The following is a 21,043-nucleotide window of genomic DNA, read 5'->3' on the forward strand; positions in this document are numbered from 1 at the left end:
GAACATAGCAACACTGAGGCACACTGCAGGATTTAATGCTTGTTGTTTCTCAATGTGTAATGAATTACCTTAAACAAATGTAGTCTTTACTAATGGTGATGAACTGCAGATAAAGCATAAATTCTACTTGCATGTGAACAACACAAGTTCATCCTGTTTTTGCTAACATTTTAAAAAATCTCAGATTTGGCTTAGGATACGCAGCCTGTTCATTTTGTAAACTTATGCAATGTTGACATAAGTTCTATCTGCGATCAGGTATTTTGTTTCCTTGGCAGGGATGTGACGGCATCTGGTATCCCCAAGTGATTTTCCACTTGAGCCCTGACCAGGCCTGGGTGCCACCCTGGAATGTAGTGTGATTATTGACTCATTGTTTCCCCCAGGGACCATTGTAAGAAGGGTCACTTTTGTTTACAACTTCAAATGATGGATATCAATGAAGGAGATGGAGCAGGTCAATTTAACAGGACTTGTGTTGAGAGTTCACCCGTGTAATTTTTTTTGCCAAAGATTAAGAGCTCAATCAGATTTTGGTGCAAAGATGATGGACCAGTGCTTCTCTGAGGACAACGGAAATATTGGAGTCAATTAGCCAAGTGCTAACAGGTTGATGCACATGACTGGTTAGTGATGTTGACATCCTCTTGAAAACAAGGTTTCTTTTCTTGTCACATCCTGGAGAGATAAATATTTCAGGAAATGCAAGGGAGAAATAAAGAAGGATCAAAAGATTTTATACAGGTGTGTGTGTGTGTGTGTGTGTGTGTGTGTGTGTGTGTGTGTGCGTGTGTGTGTGTGTGTGTGTGTGTGTGTGTGTGTGTGTGTGTGTGTGTGCGTGCATGTTTAGTACATACTGTGACAGAGTATAGATATGTTTTTGGGAGATAAATTGGGAAAGTTTTTTTTAGTGTAGGTCACATACAAACACTTTAAAACAGATCTTATTTAAGATACTGGAGCTCTGCTAATGCTAGACATGTCAGGGCCTCAGAGCCTTTGCAAAAGCTTAGGAGAGTGTCCAAGAGACTTCACTGATGGATGCCAACAAACCTGCCCCAATTTATCTCGCAAAAAAACATTCTGTCACAACACGCACACACACACACACACACACACACACACACACACACACACACACACACACACACACACACACACACACACACACACACACACACACACACACACACACACACACACAACTTCTGGAGCTGCTACTGCCTCACGGCTGTCCATGAGGATTTTACACACAGTCCCTCTGACTAGATGAGTTTTGTTCTGCATTACAAAGATCTGTGCAGTAATTAATCCTTATAATTTGTCCCTTGTGTGCAGGTGACTAATGTAACTTGAGGAGAGTTGATAATGGGGAGAATCAAATGAAATTAGTCCACCTCATCTAAATGGGATTAGTCCAAAAAGGTGTTTGACAGATGAGCCATAGGGGCTATATGATCCTGTGTGACTCTAAAATAAATATTTTAGTTTCATGTACAATCTTTAAAGATGGTCATTTGAATCTAATCCTTATTATATTGTGGAATAGTTTTGATATCTTAAAGTAGAAAGATTGTTCCTGCAACTTTTCTCTTTTGTAAAGAGCGAAGAAAAGAATCGACATATCCAGGAACTGCTGGAGCTGGCTGAGCAAAAACTGCAGCAGACGATGAGGAAGGCTGAGACTTTGCCTGAGGTGGAGGCTGAACTTGCTCAACGGGTTGCTGCCCTGACAAAGGTGGGTCTTATCAATGGCCTTCAAATGGAAGGAACAGACTATGAATATCGCCTGAACTGAATCCAGTCAGCTTCTTGGTTCATCAGTAGCACATTTAACATCCCCTTCAAAAGATTTTGGTCTTTGTTTAATCTTGGACCAATTGTGGAGAAATCATGTGAAGTACATCTGACTGAATGGACGTGGGCATGCAAAGTGGGCACAAGATTCTGCTGTAAGATGTGGGCCTGGACTTGGCATTAAGTGTTAAGGAAAGCATTCACCCATGTCCTCAAAGCAAGCTGCTCAGATGACTCCTGGAGTTTTCCTGCATCAAACCTTCCAAATAATTTTTTTGTTTTAATAAGATTCAAACCACCTCTTTTAAACTGGTTGTGATTAATACTGCATAACAGGATATGTGACATCTAACTATTTTTTACAGTGGCATCTTATCAGCCATTTACTCAGGATAGTACTTCACTGCTAATTTGTTATATCAATGGATTTTACTCACAGTTCTTGCTCAGAAGATCTGTCTTCACCAGTTGCAATTTTGAGCTTGATATCATTTTAATCATGGCACAAGTATTAAGTACAATGCGCTTTTGAAGTACACTTCAAAATAATACTTTAGAAATAAATCTCCTATTATCTCTTAGTTTTCTCAAATGGCTTTAGAAAGAGATGACATAGATGTAATCATTCACAATTTTTTGTTAACTTCCATTAATTCAGTGTGTAAGTGCCATTGGGACTTGCAAAATTGAAGAGTTGGGCAATGTTGCTGTTGTGGTCCATGTGCTGAATTTATTTCATCTCCAGCTTTTCATAATAAGGCAAGGGTTTTGTTCCTACACATGATGGTTCAAGTTTTCCAAAGTTTCACATACACCTTGAATCTCTGAAAAACCAATGGCAGACTTCCATTTGATTTCATCTAAAAGGTCAGATTACTGAGTTTCCCTGAGTGAGTAAGCTAAAAATTACATGTTGAATTGTGACGCACTGGTAAGACGCAAGCTTGTAGAGACAGATATAAATGGGAAGGTTGGTCAGTTCTTTGTTTGTGAAAGTCAGAAAAAGTTTTATTATGAAAAGGCCACTGACAGCCAGAGATACATCAAGGAAACATGCCCTTCAGCTCATCATGTCTGAGTCCACCATCAACCGTCTATTTACACTGATCCTACATTAAACCCATTTTTAATTCTCACCGCATTGCCATGAGCACCCTTCAGACTCATTTACCCCCACACAGAGACAATTTACAATGGCCAATTAACCTACCATCCCATATGTCTTTGCTGTGGGAGAAAGCTTGAATACTCAGGGGAACCTCACATCGTTACAGGAAACTTGCACATAAACAGTTCAGGGATTTAACCTGTTTCTCTTACACCATGAAACAGCAGCTCTATGAGCTGTCAATTGACATGTTGCAAAATTAACACAAAAAAATGCTAAATAAAACAATGTTTTCCCCTATCCTGAGAACGAACTCTCTCTCATCTTTTACATCTCCTCTCTTGTTCCACTTGCATTTAAACTTATCTGTACATCCCTTTTCCTTTAAGTTTGATGTGCTTAATATAATTTGTTCATTGTCAATTGGATATAAAAAAGGAAGAAACTTCATATTAAAAAAAGAAAGAAAATCAGTTTTAATGTCCTTTTCTCAAGCAAGTAACAAACTGTTACTCAAAGGTAGGTCACATTTCCATCATGCTGTTTGAAGGAAGAAATGATTGCCCCAGATGAATAATCTGATCCGTAATGCTGGTTGAAACTGTAGTTATTTGCAAAGGTTTCCTTGACAACTCTTTCAAGAGCTGAAACGCCCACGATTTGAATGACATGTCGACAACTGCATGGGAATGCTATCTCCTGCAATTTCCTTTCCAAGCACACTCTGGCTCGAACATATATTGCTGTTTCTTTATCGTCGCTGCATTACGCTGCAGTGTTACTTGATAGTGTTATGAGCATATCTTCTACACACAGACTGCAAATTTTCCAACAGCTTGCACTTATTCTCTTAAAGATAGCCAAGGTTGAGAGATGAATTCTGAGAATGCAAGTAATGCCCATATCCAAATAAATAATATTATAATAATATCATCCTGTGAAATGAACTGTCTCAAATTCACAGCTTACTCTTGTGGCAGAGTTGTTTTCCCCTGGTAGGAGAGTCAAATACAGGAGGGCAAAGCCTCAGGATTGAAGGGCGCTCATTAAAAACGGCGATGCAAAGGGATTTCTTTAGCCAGAGTGTGGTGAACCGCTGGAATTTGCTGCCATGGGTGGCTGTGGAGGTCAGATTGTTGGGTGATTAAAGGCAGAGGTTGATAGCTATCTGAATAATCAGGGTATCAAAGGTTATGGGGAGATGGCTGTGGCGTGGGGCTGAGTGGGAGAATGGATTCATTCAAGAAGGAATGGTGGAGCATACTCAAAGAGCCAAATGACCTACTACAGCCTTATGGTATTTTCTCAAAGATTGGCAGCTTTTCTAAACTCTGTTATTGTATTCTGCAAGAGCACAAGGCCTACACTCTGAAACATTTACATTGAGCATTCATTATTTGAATAATATTCATTTATCACCTTTTAATTTATTTTCAGTATGATTTCTATAACATGCTTGTTATATTTGTCTTCAAAAAATAATATTTAGTAGGTTGAATATTCCCAGGATAAGAGACTTCACACTCAGACCCAAATTTCCCAATCATTTTCCAAGGGTGATGATTTTCTAATTGGAACGTTATGGCTTTCTACACACCTGATGCTTCAGTGCTGATGGTATTGGAGGACACAAATTAAAATGTTGTCACTGTACTGTTAATTACTTCAATCAATGCATCTGCAAACATTTGTGTTTACTCTGTTAATTCAAACGTTCTTTCTCAAAATGGTACAGAGTTGATTGATTGAGGTGTCTTCACCTTTCCCTTTTCCTCCAGTCCAGAATGTTTCTAAGAAAAACATCTTCAAAGACAATTTATCCATTTATTACTTAATTGGAGTGAATATTTATATTAGAAATTATTTTAAGTAGATTTCATACAGCAGTATTCCTGGTTAGTATCATTAGTTTACTTCATTATTTTCTCTACCCTGCAACCAACTATTTGCACTGATCAATTTCTGATTAAATGTTTGATGATGTCTACAAAGTTATGTAGCACTTAGCAGGTTGGCCAGAATCTATGGAAGTGAGAAAAGGTAATGGTTTGACAAAGAATCCAACTGTGAACCCATTGATTTTCTCCTTCTTTCTATAGACACTGAGCTGAACATTTCCTTTATTTTTATTTAAGATTTCCGATACCTAGAATTTTAACTTTGCCAGTTTAGGGATATCCTTTTTTTTTGTCAATTAATTTTAGACATAAGTATGAGACTAAATTCATATAATTTGTCTGATTAAGCTGGACAGATTTTTTTGGAAAGATGGAAGAAGTTTTAGTCATTACTGCATAAAAATCACAAATCCAAAAATATTTAAAGTTGGATATATTGTGGTTGCTATAAATTTTAATTCTCAAAATGATTTTTCTCCTTCTTGCTCTCTCTCTCTCTCTCTCTCTATCTTTTTCTCAAGTTTTATTATTTGAGGTTATTAAGTTGTTGATGGATCATCAGCTTATAAATATTTCAGTCATGCAATGACTTAAATTTTGCATTGCTCCCTGTCTGATATGCAGAGGTTGTAATCTATGCAGAATTAAATTATCAGCACTTGCTAACTTCTCACCGACAGAGAATTTTATACCACTATGTTAGAAATTAAAGTACCTTTAAAGAAATTGCTCGAGACAAAAATTGAGAACAAAGAACATTTATTACTACAACAATGCAAAGTTGGGTGCTTCCCCTTACCCTGGGAATACACACATACACTGGGGCTCACCCAACTTTTATACAGTCAATTTCAGTATCAGAGTGCCCTCCCCCTTACATTCTTCTGCCCCCTGGATGGGTTTGGCATAGGTAATCCTTCCTGCCTACGTGCAGTTTCAGTACACTTGGAGAACCAGGGGGTATCCTGTGGGTGCCCCATCATGTCATTGTCCTTATTCACACCTTCCTGATTCTCTGGGCTACAGTCTCTTGATATGCAGAGTTGACTCTTTCTATCTAGGGTTGGCTAATTTCATATGTATAAATCTGTGTATGGTTAGCTAATTAGAAATGTATGACTTGGTACTTCTGTCCAGGGCTAGGAGACCCTTATCTGATCCAGACTACCTCAACTTCCTACATTCTATTGTACCTTACCATTCCTTATCTTAGTCCTATGGTCTTGTCACAAAGACTAGAAGATTCTTATGTTAATCGTGCTGACTCTGCTTTCCTGCATCCTAAGCCCCAAGCTTATCCTGTTTGAACTGGTTACAGCCATTTTACTGATGAACTTTAGTTTCTTCCATGTTCATAATTTTAGATCAATTTTCCCATCTCTCACAACTAGGATGACTGATGTTACTGTGGGAGGACAAAATGTATTGAGTAGTAGAGCTTGACAGTTTGAATACAGGCCCTTCAGCCCAAATCACCCATGTTTTCTACCCAAGTTCAAACAATAACCCCCGTAAATTTTTACTATTCATTTTCCTACCTAAAAGTCTTTTAATTGTTGCAGTTATACCTGCTCTTCTACTTCTGGCAGCTCATCTGCTTTCTTCTGGCAGATTTATTTGAAATATTTTCCCTTTCACCTTAAATTTTCCATCTAGTTTTAAGATTCGAGATTATTTCATTGTTATGTAATAAAACTGAAAATGTGATGCTTCGCAATCTGTTTTAGTTAACTGTCAGGCAGGCAAAGATTTGCTATAAGCAAAAATTGCCCAGTGCCCATTATAATCCGAGAAAGAGAAGCAAAAGAGATTCTGCCAGAGTCACTGAGTGTCCATGGATTTGCCTGCAATGCTCCCACGGCCTCTGCAATCACACAGCCTTCTGCCCAAACCATCAGCAACCCAAGCTCCAGATGCAAACCTCTGACATGATCAGGAAGCCTCCAATACTCTCGGCACCCTCTGGCATCCCGGTTCTGATTCCTGGTACCCCTTCAGCCAGTCTCGAGCCAGTCTCCGGCAGTCCACAGCCTAGTGTGAGTCCTTTCACTGCAGTCACCAGCAGCCCATAGCCTGCTTGGATTCCTCACTTTGAGTTACCAACAGTCGCACTGCCTGTGTGTTCTTCAGCCTCAGAGACTTTCATTGGTCTACCGCCAAGGACACCATCCTGTGGATTGTATCCTCTACTTCTCCTTTTCAAACTGGGCTGGTCTTGTTTTCCGGTGCTCTGGGCCAGTCTCTAGTTCCAAAGTGTCTGCAAACCCTTGTAGCCACTGATCTACATCGGCACTGCCATCTTTAATGGACCATTTAAAGCATGCATGCAGCCGACAGCAGTCAGACTGGGCAGTTGGACCCTTCAGGGGACTGCTGTCTCCGGTTCCTGGGCTCCACGGGTCTGTATAGCAGTAGTGTTGTCATTACAGCAACTCTGGCACCTATGCCATTACCCTCCCCTATCCCGGGAGAAAGACTGTGATTGTTTACCTTTTCCATGCCCCTCCTGATTTTATATCTCCATTTAAGGTTCCCCCTTAAACCCCTTTTCCACTGGCATCCCAGTACATTGGTCGTGTAATGTCCCTGGATAGGAAGCCCTTTGTGCTGTTTCCACTGAGTCACCCTTAACTGGGACAGTGACTGCGTTTCCACTGAGCACACTCATCTCTGGGAATTGGAGTGTTCTACCTTCAACTAGAAATGGGTGACTTTCTGCTGTCCCCTTTCCACTGGATTTATCAGCATGTTGGTGTCAGCAAATGCCAGGAATATGAGTAGGGGTAGAGGCGGTTAATCCCCAGTGTGAAATGACGTCATTTGACGCCGGCATCCGCACAATGTTCCTTTTCCACTGGACCCTGTCCCAGTAAATTCTCAGTTAATTCTTGAAACAAGGTGCCAGTGGAAAAGGGACTTTAGTCTCCTACACCCTGGAGAGAAAAATGTTTTTGAAGTACTGAGATGCAGTGGAATAATAATTTAAATTAGGATATGTGATAGACATAGCACGCTTGAAAGCCAACAGTTGTCAATGTTTTTCAATTCTGGGAGTAGGCAATGGCTCATTATTAGGACAATTGTTGACCTACAGTCAAAAGACTGATGATGATAGTTTGTCAACTCATCCATGACTATTGTATCACATATCATGTAGCCATCAGAACTGTAAATATTTGGATGGAGTGTAGGGTATGTTCTTTACCACTCCCACAACACTCAAATTTTTTCCAGAACACACAAAAGCAAATGGAGCAAATGTTGACTTAAATGCTTGTATTTTTATATTTCCACAACATTTTGCACACCACCCAGTTTCAATTGGACAGCCTCTGTTCCAAACTTAGTGCAGTAAATCAGACCCTGCACTGATGTAAATTTAGAGCTCGGAGCAGCTCCACACTAAGTGGAAAAGGTGAAACTAACAAATGTAGCCGGAGAGAGGGAGCACCCAAATAACTTTTATGGGATTAGATGTTAGAACTATTTATTTTTGCTCTCCACCAATCTTTTTGACTTGCTTTAATTTAAATGCAGATTTAGTGGGTAGGGAGGGAGGTGGGAAGGAGGGAGGGAAGGGAGGGGGGAAAAAGGGGAGAAAATGACACTGTGTATATTCACGAGGGAAATGTTTGTGTGTATTTTGGTTAATATGGTTCATAGTGTGAAAAATTTTAAAAAATTAAATGCAGATTCATTTGAACCGAAGTAAACAAGACGGTGGAGAATTAGAACAATACACAAAAATGCTGGAAAACTCAGCAAGTCACACAGCATCCACAGAAAGCAATAGGCAGTCAATGTCTTGGGGTTGGCCGCTTCATCAGGGATGCCATCAAAGGGCGCTTAGTGACAAGTGATTTAAAAACCATGAGATGGACATTCCTCTTCAGTGCATGTCACTTGGTTTTGAGTGGTGTCATGAACCCTGTCCGTCAAGGTCATTGGGTACCTCCAACCTCTGCAACTTCTGGCTTGTGCATTTCTGTCCAGATAAACTAGCCTTGTGAATGCAGAATGATTTTTTTTCCCCCCTTTTTCTTTTAGGCCGAAGAAAGACATGGGAGCATAGAAGAACGCTTAAGACAACTGGAGAGCCAACTGGAAGAAAAAAATCAAGAACTTGGACGTGTATGTTGTATATTATTGCTGAATGAAAATTGGGCTGTTGTTAACTGAAAATGCCTTGCAGGAATTTGTATTTAAATTATGATGCTTTCTTACATAGTAATCATTTGGCCACCTGCTTAGGTCAGTTTATTTTATTATTCAATTCATTTAGTTGATTATGAAAAATTGTGAAATAAATGAACTAACACATGCTTTCCCTCAAGTGCTTCATATTAAATATAAAGAAAACATCAGTGAGCTTCAGAAAATAGCTTGTAAGTCAGCACTATGGACACAAGGTTGTCGCAAGTAGACCTTATGTGTTTTACTATTTTTGAACATAGGATCTTGAGGAAATGGCAACAAATATGTAGGTTTGCAAAGGGGAATGGAGATAATACTGGTGGGCAGTCAGCACAAGGAGCTGTAAATCCCAGTCTCTTGAAAAATCATGTTGACAATTGCTTACAAAAAAGACCAGCAAAATAGGAATCCTTGGGAGTTTTCATATCAAATCAATTACACTGTTATTCCCTTAGGTGAGAACCATTTTGCAAGACCGTGACAATTTATAATTTATGTCATTTCAAACTTCCCTTTATCTCCGAACCTGTTGGGAGGAGACAGAGGAGTGAAAATTAAAAAGAAAATGAAGGAATTTCTTTAGACACCAAATATAAATCATGTCCTTAGTTGTATACATTAAAAGCTTAATATAGTGACTGCTCAAGAACCAAATTTCAGCAGTAGTTTCGACTCTCGTGTTTATTATATTACATGTTCAGCCCCTGCAGAGGATGAATTTACATTCCATATTCTCTATTTGAGACAGAAAAATGTAATCCAAAGACATAATTTTTAAAAATGTCATGTCGAACAAAGGTTGGATGACAGGTTTTCATTGATTTAGTACAAACGGCTAAAGCAGAGGATGAGTATTACTGGGGGTTACTTGAATAGAAACTGATTTAATGGGGAAGATTCCATTATGGGGGTAAGTGATGGAGTTCAGAGACTGGATGCAAAGTGCATCGGTTATCTTTCTTCAGCACTTCCATGTTCTCCTGAGATGAGTGATGAATCCAATGGCCTTAATCATCCTTCTAGATTGCCTCAGACTTTGACATGTGACCAAGCATGCAAAGTACAAAAAAGTCAGCTAACAGCTGTTGCGATTCAGCCTAATGTGTCTCAATAGCAGTGTGCAAATACATAGACTGTTGAACACTACAGCACAAAAACAGACCTTCCTGCCCATCTAGTCCATGCTGAACTAATATTCTGCCTAACCTCATTGATCTGCCTCGAGACCACTGCTCTCCAGACCCCTCCCATCCATGCACCTATCATTTTTTTTCATACACTCTTGTAGACTTATTGATATCTTTCCTGTAATTCAGTGATCAAAACTGCAAAAAAATAAACAACTTCACCATAACACGGCAACTCCTAAACTCAAATCTTTGATTTATGCAGTTCAACGTGTCAAAAGCTCTCTTTATGACCTGTGATGCTACTTTGAGGGAATTACGTACCTCTATGTCCAGATCCCTCTGTTCTATTGCACTCCTCGGTGCTCTACCATTTACCACGTATGTCCAACCTTGGTTAGTCCTTCCAAACTGCCACACTTCACACTTGTCCACATTACATTCCATCTGCCATTTTCAGCCTATTTTCCCACTCGTCCAGACCCTGCCGCAAGTTTGAGGAGGCACGATAAATAAAATGGTCGGGGTCTTTGCCCACTTCATGCTCTGGTTTCTTATTCTTTCATTCAATTCAAAAATTGATTTGACTAACCTTAAGTGTAAGTATTTTCAACATGGAGGAAAAAATCGTAAAAGTTCCACAGCTGGACTGGTTTCCTCATCTGAGACAAGAATGTCATTGGCTAATGTATTTATCTTCATGCTTTTTTCTTTATTTTAAAAAATATTTTTATTGGTATTTATATTATACATTATAAATACTTAAACAGTACAATTATATATTGTGCTATAAGATTAAAACAAAAGAAATTACTACAAAAAAGCTTTATATGATTTAAAAAATCCAGAGCTCAATCAAACTAACCACACAAAATGTTGCCACCATTTGTTCAACGGAATCAAAATTGTTTCAAATAAAGGGCATTTAAAACATTTAAAACCAAATCTATGCCAGTCATTAAAGACAGTATCTTGCAAAGAAGGTGGAAAAAGATGATTAGATATAAGGCTGGCAAGAGAAAATCTCTGAAATCCAAAAGATCTTCTAAATTATGCCCATATTCTCAAACTATGTTTAATTATCGGATTATCAGTTAGTTTATATAAAGAAGGCAGCAAAAAAAGACCTTAAGATTGTCACCATAAAAGTACTTTTAGTAAAATTTGGTTCCATTTCTTCCCATGAAGAGCGGTCAAAGAGATTAGCGAAGTGTAACAAAAGAACCAAATTTTGTATATTGACTGCTCAATAATAAAATCTAAAATTAGTCAATGCCAATCCACCATTCCTTCTAGTTTTTTTGAAAATAAGCTTTATTTAAGCGGGGACATTTTCCTTGCTGTATGAAGCAAATCAAATGAGTCAAAAGAGGATTTAGGAATGAAAATTGATATAGATTGGAAAAGATGTAAGGATTTAGGTAAAATGTTCATTTTTATAGCTTTGATGCAATGAATCATGGAAATAGATAAAGGTGATCATCTTGATAGCAATAATTTGACCTGATTTAATAAAGTAGAAAATTTTTCCTGAAAAAGATGTTTAGAATTCCTAGTAATTGTAATGCTAAGATAGGTAAATTGATCCTTCACAATCTTAAAAGGAAAATTAGCCTATCTTGGTAGAAAATGATTTAAAGGTAGAAGTTTTATCTTCATTCTTAAATGCAAACTAACATATTCATGTTAATACATGGATATTATAATGACATTAACCTTCCATACTATAAATAAAATTATATTATTTTGGGATTAGTATAATCTTGCCACCCTTCTGTTGAGGCATGTTAATTGTTGGATATGTCTATCTACAAAAATAAACTGTTGGGGTACAAATGCAAAACTCTTATTGAAATCGTGATTACATTATTTTATAAGTATTTGCTTTATGTGGCATTTTTATTACTAATATTATGTTACATCATTTTATTCTCTGCATTTGGCATCTTTTTTAGAAAGTTGTTTATAACCCAGTTGCTTGTCACATGGAAGCAATGGGGCATTTTCAATGAACTTCAAAAATAAACCAAAAATGTGAGAACACAGTGATTTAATTAATTTTCAAATTTGAATATAACCACTTCAAAATATAATCAGCTTTGGAGTAACTCAGACTGCTTTATTTAGCTGGTATTTGTTCAGCATTTCCCAGGCTCTTAAGAATTTGAATACCATATTGTTGATGTCGTTCCATCAACCAGTCACGGTTAGCGCAACGCCTTGACAGCACCAGCGATCAGGACTGGATTGGGGTGTCTGTAAGGAATTTGTACATTATCCCCATATCTGTGTGGGATTTCTCCAGGGGCTCTGGTTTCCTCCCACCATTCAAAAAAAATACTGTGGGGTATAGGTTTCATGGAGTGGCATGGGCTCGTGGGCTGAAATGCCCTGTTACCATGCTGTATGCCTAAATTTTTTTTAAAACTATAATATCTAGATTTCTGAGATATTCAAAATACTTTTATTGCTGTACAACTTCAGTGGTGGCCATTGAAAGGACCAAAAGGAGAAAGTTTTAGAATAAGTTCAGCTTGCTCAGGAGTTTGCAGAGGTTCAGAATGACATCACAAACCTTGGCAAAAAAAATTCTACATATGTTTAGTGGAAAGTGTGTTGACCCGCTGCATCACGGTCGTATGGAGGCGTCAATCCTCTGAGCAGAAAAGCCTGCAAAATGTAATGGAAACAGCCCAGTACATCACAGCACCATGGAGAAAATCTATATATTGAATGCTGCTGTCAGAGAACAGTGGCAATTAACAAGAATCCACATCACCAAAGACATGCTCTCTTCCCTCTGCTCCCATCAGGAAAGAGGTGTAGGTACGACAATACTCATGCCATTGGGTTCAGGAACAGCTGCTCCCCCTCCACCATTAGACTCCTCAACAAAAAACTCAATCAGAGACTCATTGAAGGGCTCTTATTTTGCACATTCTGAATATTCTAAATTTTTTTTCCTTTATTTACATTTCTCTCTTTTCTATACATATCTTTTTCTTGAGTACAGTTTGCTCTTCTGATAAGTAGAAATTCTGCCTGTCCACAGGAAGAGGAATATTCAGGCTTGTAATGTAGGTACTCTGACAATAAATTTGAACCTCGGCTTTTTGACATTGACTTTGAAAGAGATATTTGCTCTGCTCTTACAGTTCAATCCTACAAAAAATGTAGGATGCAAATGTAAAGAAACAGAGCAAATAGAATAAACACAAATGAATTTTTATTCTTCAAGTAGTAATCATCTGATGGTAAAACAACAAATAAATTAATAACTTTATTAGAACAATGGTATTAATTGTAAGTCTGCACTATGACGATTGTCATTGGACTAACAGCCCAAAGTCAGTGTTTGGACCCAGTCATGATACGTTGTGAAATTAATTCTCACAAATCAGATTATCTGTGGTCTTCACATTGGAGGAAACACCTAAAATCATTTTGAGGCAATACCTATCCAGTTAGTAGGTATATATCCATTGGAATTATATTAACAACAATCCCTTTGTTGATTGCAGGCTCGGCAACGAGAAAAGATGAACGAAGAACATAACAAGCGTTTATCGGACACTGTGGATCGACTGCTGTCGGAATCAAACGAGCGACTACAGCTTCACCTGAAGGAACGAATGGCTGCTCTTGAAGAAAAAGTATGTGGAGAAAAGCTCTGACACTGTTAGGTGTTTGGTGAACACAACATTGTTCCGAAATCTATATGTCAGTCATAGTGAAACTATGGCAAAAAAAAATCATACGGATAAGATTTATGATCACTTCGAACAGCAGGGACTGAGGTGCTGCCTTACAAATTGGGTTTTTGATTAAGGCAAGGTGGTAGATTTGGTCTATAACCTTGCCTGAAGGTAGGGACTTTAGAAAGGCTTTTGTCAAGGATCTGCGTGGTTAGAAAGTCAGGGCACCTGGGGTCCATGATGTTTTTGCAAACTGGATCCAAAATTAACCTGATGAGCAAGAGACTGGGAGTCCAGAGATGAAACACATGGGATGATGTAGAATGTTTGTTCTTTGTGAGAAGTCTAAATAAGTTGGATAACAGTATCTGTGGTCTGATCAGTAACTTTACTTATGATACAAAAACTGCTAGCATTGCAGATAGCAAAGATGGTTGCTTGACGGTGCTGAGGGGCATAGATCAGATGGAAAATTGATTGAAGTGGTGACAGGTGGAATTTAATTCAGGCAAGTGTGAGCTAAAGCATTTTGGGTAATGTAATACTAGCTGCCCATATGGCAAAGACTTTAGAAGGTTGATTCACAGAGGGAAATCAGGGTGCATGCACATAGCTTCCTGAAAAGGGTGAACAGATCAATCGGGAAATGAATAAAGCATTTTTACTTTGCTTGAGCACAGAGAATAAGAAAAACACTAAAGTGCTGGAGAAACACAGCAGACCATGTAGCATCCATAGGAAGCAACGATATATAACCGTCCAAGGCCCAAAATGCCAATTATATACCGTTGTCTCCTATGGATGCTGCAGGACCTGCTGAGTTCTTCCAGCATTTTTGTGTTTTTTGCTACAATCACTTGTGAGTTTCACTCCATTGAGTATAAGAATTGGGACATCATGTTAAAATGTACAAAACATTGGTTAAGCTATCTTTGTCTTTGGCTTGGCTTCGCGGACGAAGATTTATGGAGGGGGTAAAAGTCCACGTTAGCTGCAGGCTCGTTTGTGGCTGACCAGTCCGATGCGGGACAGGCAGACACGGTTGCAGCGGCTGCAGGGGAAAATTGGTTGGTTGGGGTTGGGTGTTGGGTTTTTCCTCCTTTGCCTTTTGTCAGTGAGGTGGGCTCTGCGGTCTTCTTCAAAGGAGGTTGCTGCCCGCCAAATTGTGAGGCGCCAAGATGCACGGTTTGAGGCAATATCAGCCCACTGGCGGTGGTCAATGTGGCAGGCACCAAGAGATTTCTTTAGGCAGTCCTTGTACCTTTTCTTTGGTGCACCTCTGTCACGGTGGCCAGTGGAGAGCTCGCCATATAACACGATCTTGGGAAGGCGATGGTCCTCCATTCTGGAGACGTGACCCACCCAGCGCAGCTGGATCTTCAGCAGCGTGGACTCGATGCTGTCGACCTCTGCCATCTCGAGTACTTCGACGTTAGGGATGAAAGCGCTCCAATGGATGCAGATATCTCTGCAGCTCTGGTAAGGGTGTGGTAACACATAAAAGCGTGCAGAAGTGATTCACAAAGCTGTTTCCTGGCATGATGGGGTTTCATTTGACAGGCCAGAATTGTTCTCAATGGAATGCGATTGACTGATGGTTGATCTTACGGAAAATCTTAAGATAGGATAGATAGTCTTTTTATAAGGGTAGAGAAGTGTAAAATTAGACTTAAGTTTAAGAAAAAAAATGGAGATATTTAAAGGAGATCTGAGGGGCAATTTTTTTTTCCACTGAGGGCATTTGGTTAATGCCAGAGGAGTGCAACCATAGAATTTAAAAACCATTTGGATAGGTACATGGATCGGAAAGCAATAGAGGGGTTTGAGCCAAACATAGGAAGATAGGATTAGCATCGATAGTCAGCATAGGTGAGACAATCTGAAGGGTTTGCTTCAGTGTAATGCAACTCAATGACCCTATCAAAGTAACTTTAAATTATAATTGGTGTTTCATGACTAAGGTTTCTAACAAAATCAGGACTGTTTAACTCTGGCAATTATTTACATTGGACAGCATCTGCTTTAGTTAATTAGGCACCATCTGCTTCATGCCTTCTTGCCATCACTTTAAATCTCATTGATGTGTATGACCTATTCCCAACTTAATTATAAACTAGGAAATGGTTTCCAATACAGCATTGGATATGGGTGAAATAGATTCCAGAATGTGATGGCCAGTTTAGTTGATGTACCTCTAAGGATAGAAATACATAGAATTCAGAGAAAATGGTGGGGGAAAGGCTCCATGAATCCTGCTATCAAATTCAGAAAAAGTGCAATAGAGTTGAAGTGCTTGAGGTACTTTGGCAACAGGCAGCAGACAGATGAAAGAACATAAGGAAAAATGTGTGAGTCTAGAGTGGAGAATGGTAGAGATGAGAGCAAATGATGACAGCAGATTATATGGTACAGGCTCCAATTAGAGATGTGTTAACAACTTTAAAGGGGAACTGGATCAATAACTGTCAAGTGGGATTTTGAAAGCAGTCCTTATTTATTCCCTCGGATTGGCATGGGAAAGACTTTGCCTGTTCTTCAGCAGTGGGCTGTCTTGTATCCAAAAAAAGACATGAATATCTCCCTTTCTAGATTTTCCAGCTTGTATTAAAAGTTAAAATCTATTTCACATTTGGGAGCCACTGGACCTCATGGCTGCAAATTACTTGAAATGTTGTTCACCTTTTTCTGTCACTTGGCCACAGCATAAGTCTGAATAGCACCATATGTTAAAAGAGCTGTTACAATCCAATTAATTTATGAATAGTGAAACACAATATGGAACTCTAATAGTCTTTGATTACTCTCTCTGCAGCTTAGTTATTTATTTTCCTTTTTAACTCTTACTTTCTCTTTCCATTTTTCAAGTCTGGTTACAATCCAGTTGTCTGTAATGTTCCTTTCTCTTGGGTGAAGTATTCATTCTCTCATTCATTTTGTGGCATATCCAAAGAATTAAAATAATAAGCATCATTGACTCCTAAAAAGTCTTGTTTTATAAATGTCTTTGGCTTGGCTTCGTGGACGAAGATTAATGGAGGGGTAATGTCCACGTCAGCTGCAGGCTCGTTTGTGGCTGACAAGTCCGATGCGGGACAGGCAGACACGGTTGCAGCGGTTGCAGGGGAAAATTGGTTGGTTGGGGTTGGGTGTTGGGTTTTTCCGCCTTTGTCTTTTGTCAGTGAAGTGGGCTCTACGGTCTTCTTCAAAGGAGGTTGCTGCCCGCCAAACTGCGAGGCGCCAAGATGCGTGGTTTGAGGCAATATCAGCCCACTGGCGGTGGTCAACGTGGCAGGCACCAAGAGATTTCTTTAGGCAGTCCTTGTACCTCTTCTTTGGTGCACCTCTGTCACGGTGACCAGTGGAGAGCTCACCATAGAACACGATCTTGGGAAGGCGATGGTCCTCCATTCTGGAGACGTGACCTACCCAGCGCAGTTGGATCTTCAGCAGCGTGGATTCGATGCTGTCGACCTCTGCCATCTCGAGTACTTCGACGTTGGAGATGAAGTCGCTCCAATGAATGTTGAGGATGGAGCGGAGACAATGCTGGTGGAAGCGTTCTAGGAGCCGTAGGTGATGCCGGTAGAGGACCCATGATTCGGAGCCGAACAGGAGTGTGGGTATGACAACGGCTCTGTATACGCTAATCTTTGTGAGGTAAAAGTCATGAGGAAAACCATACAGTAAGGCCATGTTTCTGATTATAATAACCCATGACTTAAGGTGTGCATAACGAGTAACATTGATATTGTACTTGGTTCTCAGTTATCTAACGTAAGACTTTTGGAAGAATGTTTAAAAACAAGATCATCTGGTCCCCTCTTTGATCACTGTTGAATGCAACATGTCCTGTCAGACATAACATGAGATTAATTACTTTTTAGTCTCTGTGTGAAAGGAATGATGACATACAGTTTCCAGGAAAAGAGTGCAAAACAGTGTTTTAAGCTTGCTCTTATGAAGTTCAATCAATAGGTCCATTGTAAATCTCATCTTTTGCAAGTAATTGTAATGTTGGTATAAATTATAACCCGACAATGACAGAGCTATCTCAGGAGATTAAGAGAAGGTATCATCTCTGCAAAAGCAAAGGTTTAGAATACCATAGTGGATGCTATAATGTCGGTTTCATTCTGGATGATTTCAGAGTTGCTGCCATATTCTCAGAGAGTTTAGAGAGTTGGGGAAATATGCTAAGATTTAAGGAGATGGTGGATGTGAAGATAGTATTGACACTCGTTGGAGTAGTCGGGTCATGAAGCAGATAATGCACAGGCATAGGAAGGATGGAATGCTGTGACAGAGTAGAAAAGGCGATCATTATAAAGACAAGGATAGGGAACCTCCCCATCAGTCAAATAAGAGCCCAAGGTTGTGAAAGTGTGTATTAACTCGACATGGAATGGAATGGAACTGGTGCTGTGGCCACAGAAGAAAGCTGCTGGCTACCTAATATTTAACTTGGAAAGCTAGATTCAAACCAGGACTAGGTGGTAGACAAAAACTATATATTTTGGTGTATAAGTCAACTGGCGTATAGTTTGACCCCTTCCCCCCCCCTCCTATTTCAGCCTCATTTTTAGGATTTTATGGTATATCCAGCATACAAGTCAACCCCAATTTTCTGGCTGCCTGAGATGCCCTGTTGACCAGCATATATGCTGACCCCTATGGATCACGTGGATTGATCTGCTGGACATTGGCTGGAAGTGATTGCTATCATGGATGGTCCATCGACACAGCGGAGCAGGGAATGAAAATATGGAGCGAACTTTAAGTTGAAAGTGATGGAAATGGCCAAGAAAGCCAACAACCACGCTGCTGCAAGAAAATTTGATGTGCATGAGAAGTTGGTATGAGTTTGGAGGAAGAAAGAAGAGGCTTTAAGAAACATACCAAATAGAGCAATGCTCTTTGAGAAAAGGCGTCACTCGTTGGCCAGAGTTGAAAACCACGTTGCAGAATGGGTATGTCAAAAGAGGCAAGATCACTACTTGGTCACCCAAAATAAAATAAGAACATTTGCACTGCGGTGGGCCAAGTCTCACCAAGACCTCAGTGATGATTGAGAGGCTACAGTCGGCTGATGCAATCATTTCATGAGCAGGAAAAATCCAAAAAACAAAAATTGTGCAAAAAGTGCCAAAAGATCTTGATCATAAAGCTATAAGTTTTCATCAGTTTATTATACAGAAATATTGGAAACATGGATGAAACCCCCTTGATTTTTGACATGATGGGCAAAAGAATAGGGGAATGAAAAGATATTAAAACTGTGCAGACCAGAAGTACAAGCCACAAAAGAACCAGGTTTACTGTGGTGTTATTGTCCGATAGGACAAAGATAAGACCCATGGTAATCTTCAAATGCAAAATTAAACCAAAAATGAAATTCCCTGCAAGTATTATTGTACATTTTCATGAAAAAGGATGGATGGATGAAAATGGTGTAGAACTATGGATAGACAATGTGTGGAACAGGTGGCCAGGCGGTTTATGCAAAGAACGGAGTTTGCTGGTCTGGTATATGTTTCGTAGCTACTTAACTGAGACACTAAAAGAATATTAGCCCTACATAATACTTACATGGTGGCTATCCTAGGTGGTTTGATATCTATATTGCAACCTCTCGATGTCTGCTGGAATGAACCAATCAAAGTCCAAGGGTTGACTTATACCCCAGATCAGTGCAGATTGGATTTTGAGCTGAATTTAAGGTCTCAAAAGTATATCCGGGGTATAAGTTGACCCCCATATTTTTAATGGATTTTTTGGGGGGTTTCACGACTTATATGCCAAAAGATACCATAGTTTCTTGATTTTTTTTCATCACTATGTTCAGAGGAGGGTGAGAAGGTGATTTGAAAATATTGTTAACTTAAAGTTTGATAATGGGAAAAGAGGGATAGTGTTTAAAAAAAATGTTGGTTAGATAGATCATCTTGATGACAATGATCTCTATGGGCCAATCATTTTAACGCTTGAAGGGATGGAGAATGGCATTGCCCTAGCTGATTAACCTGCATTATTAGCCATCATTTTTATGTTATGACTGTCAAGTAATTACAGTGAACTGTTCACAATTCAGAATGCTGCATGGTTCATTGCTGCATAGAGAATACTTTTAAATATCTTAGATTGATAACTCTCTGATTTTAAAAAGGCCAGAATATTCACCTTGACTACAAACAGTCATCTCACAAAACATTCTTACCCTTCCCAGAATACATTAATTCAAGAAGTGGAAAGTACAAGAAAACAACTTGAGGAATATCATCAGGACAAGGTATGAGGGTCAAGTGATTCTTCAGTCCCCTGTGTGTTGTGTCACTATTTGTCTCTCATACTCGCTGTACCTTATCCGGAGTTTGCCTTATAGAAGTCGAATTGTACTAACAGATGCTGCCTGCCAGTGTGGCACTGTGATGGGAAGTGGTCGTGTGGCTGAAAAAACATTGAGCAAGTTATTTTTTGCACATTCTCGGCATTCTTACTTTATTATCTTTATTACTTTATTATCTTTATTACTTTAATATCTTTATTACTTAATTACTTTATTATCTTTATTACTTTATTATCTTTATTACTTAATTATCTTTATTACTTAATTACTTTATTATCTTTATTACTTTATTATCTTTATTACTTAATTATTTTAATACTTTATTACTTCATTATCTTTATTACTTTATTATCTTTATTATCTTTATTATCTTTATTACTTTATTTCTTTATTACTTTATTACTTTATTATCTTTATTACTTTAATACTTTATTACTTAATTACTTTATTATCTTTATTACTTTATTTCTTTATTACTTTATTATCTTTATTACTTAATTATCTTTATTACTTAATTACTTTATTACTTTATTATCTTTATTACTTTATTATCTTTATTACTTAATTACTTTATTAACTTTATTACTTTATTATCTTTATTATCTTTATTACTTTATTTCTTTATTACTTTATTATCTTTATTACTTTAATACTTTATTACTTTATTATCTTTATTACTTTATTATCTTTATTACTTTATTACTTTATTACTTTATTATCTTTATTACTTTAATACTTTATTACTTTATTATCTTTATTACTTTAATATCTTTATTACTTTATTACTTTATTACTTTATTATCTTTATTACTTTAATACTTTATTACTTTATTATCTTTATTACTTTAATACTTTATTACTTTATTACTTTATTATCTTTA

At 38.4% G+C, this 21,043-nt stretch overlaps 1 protein-coding gene across 12 annotated transcripts in view; it reads left to right on the forward strand.

The window, feature by feature from the left end:
• Positions 1 to 21,043, forward strand: part of ppfia4 (PTPRF interacting protein alpha 4) — a 460,378-nt gene that overhangs the window by 381,331 nt on the left and 58,004 nt on the right. For all 12 annotated transcript variants that reach the window (XM_069941636.1, XM_069941629.1, XM_069941638.1 and 9 more), the window contains exons 8-11: positions 1,604 to 1,738; positions 8,851 to 8,934; positions 13,646 to 13,777; positions 20,043 to 20,105. In XM_069941636.1, coding sequence (XP_069797737.1) covers positions 1,604 to 1,738; positions 8,851 to 8,934; positions 13,646 to 13,777; positions 20,043 to 20,105 — 414 coding nt within the window. The remainder of the gene's footprint in view (positions 1 to 1,603; positions 1,739 to 8,850; positions 8,935 to 13,645; positions 13,778 to 20,042; positions 20,106 to 21,043) is intronic.

The sequence above is a fragment of the Narcine bancroftii genome, chromosome 5, assembly GCF_036971445.1.
Source record: "Narcine bancroftii isolate sNarBan1 chromosome 5, sNarBan1.hap1, whole genome shotgun sequence".
Lineage (NCBI taxonomy): Eukaryota > Metazoa > Chordata > Chondrichthyes > Torpediniformes > Narcinidae > Narcine > Narcine bancroftii.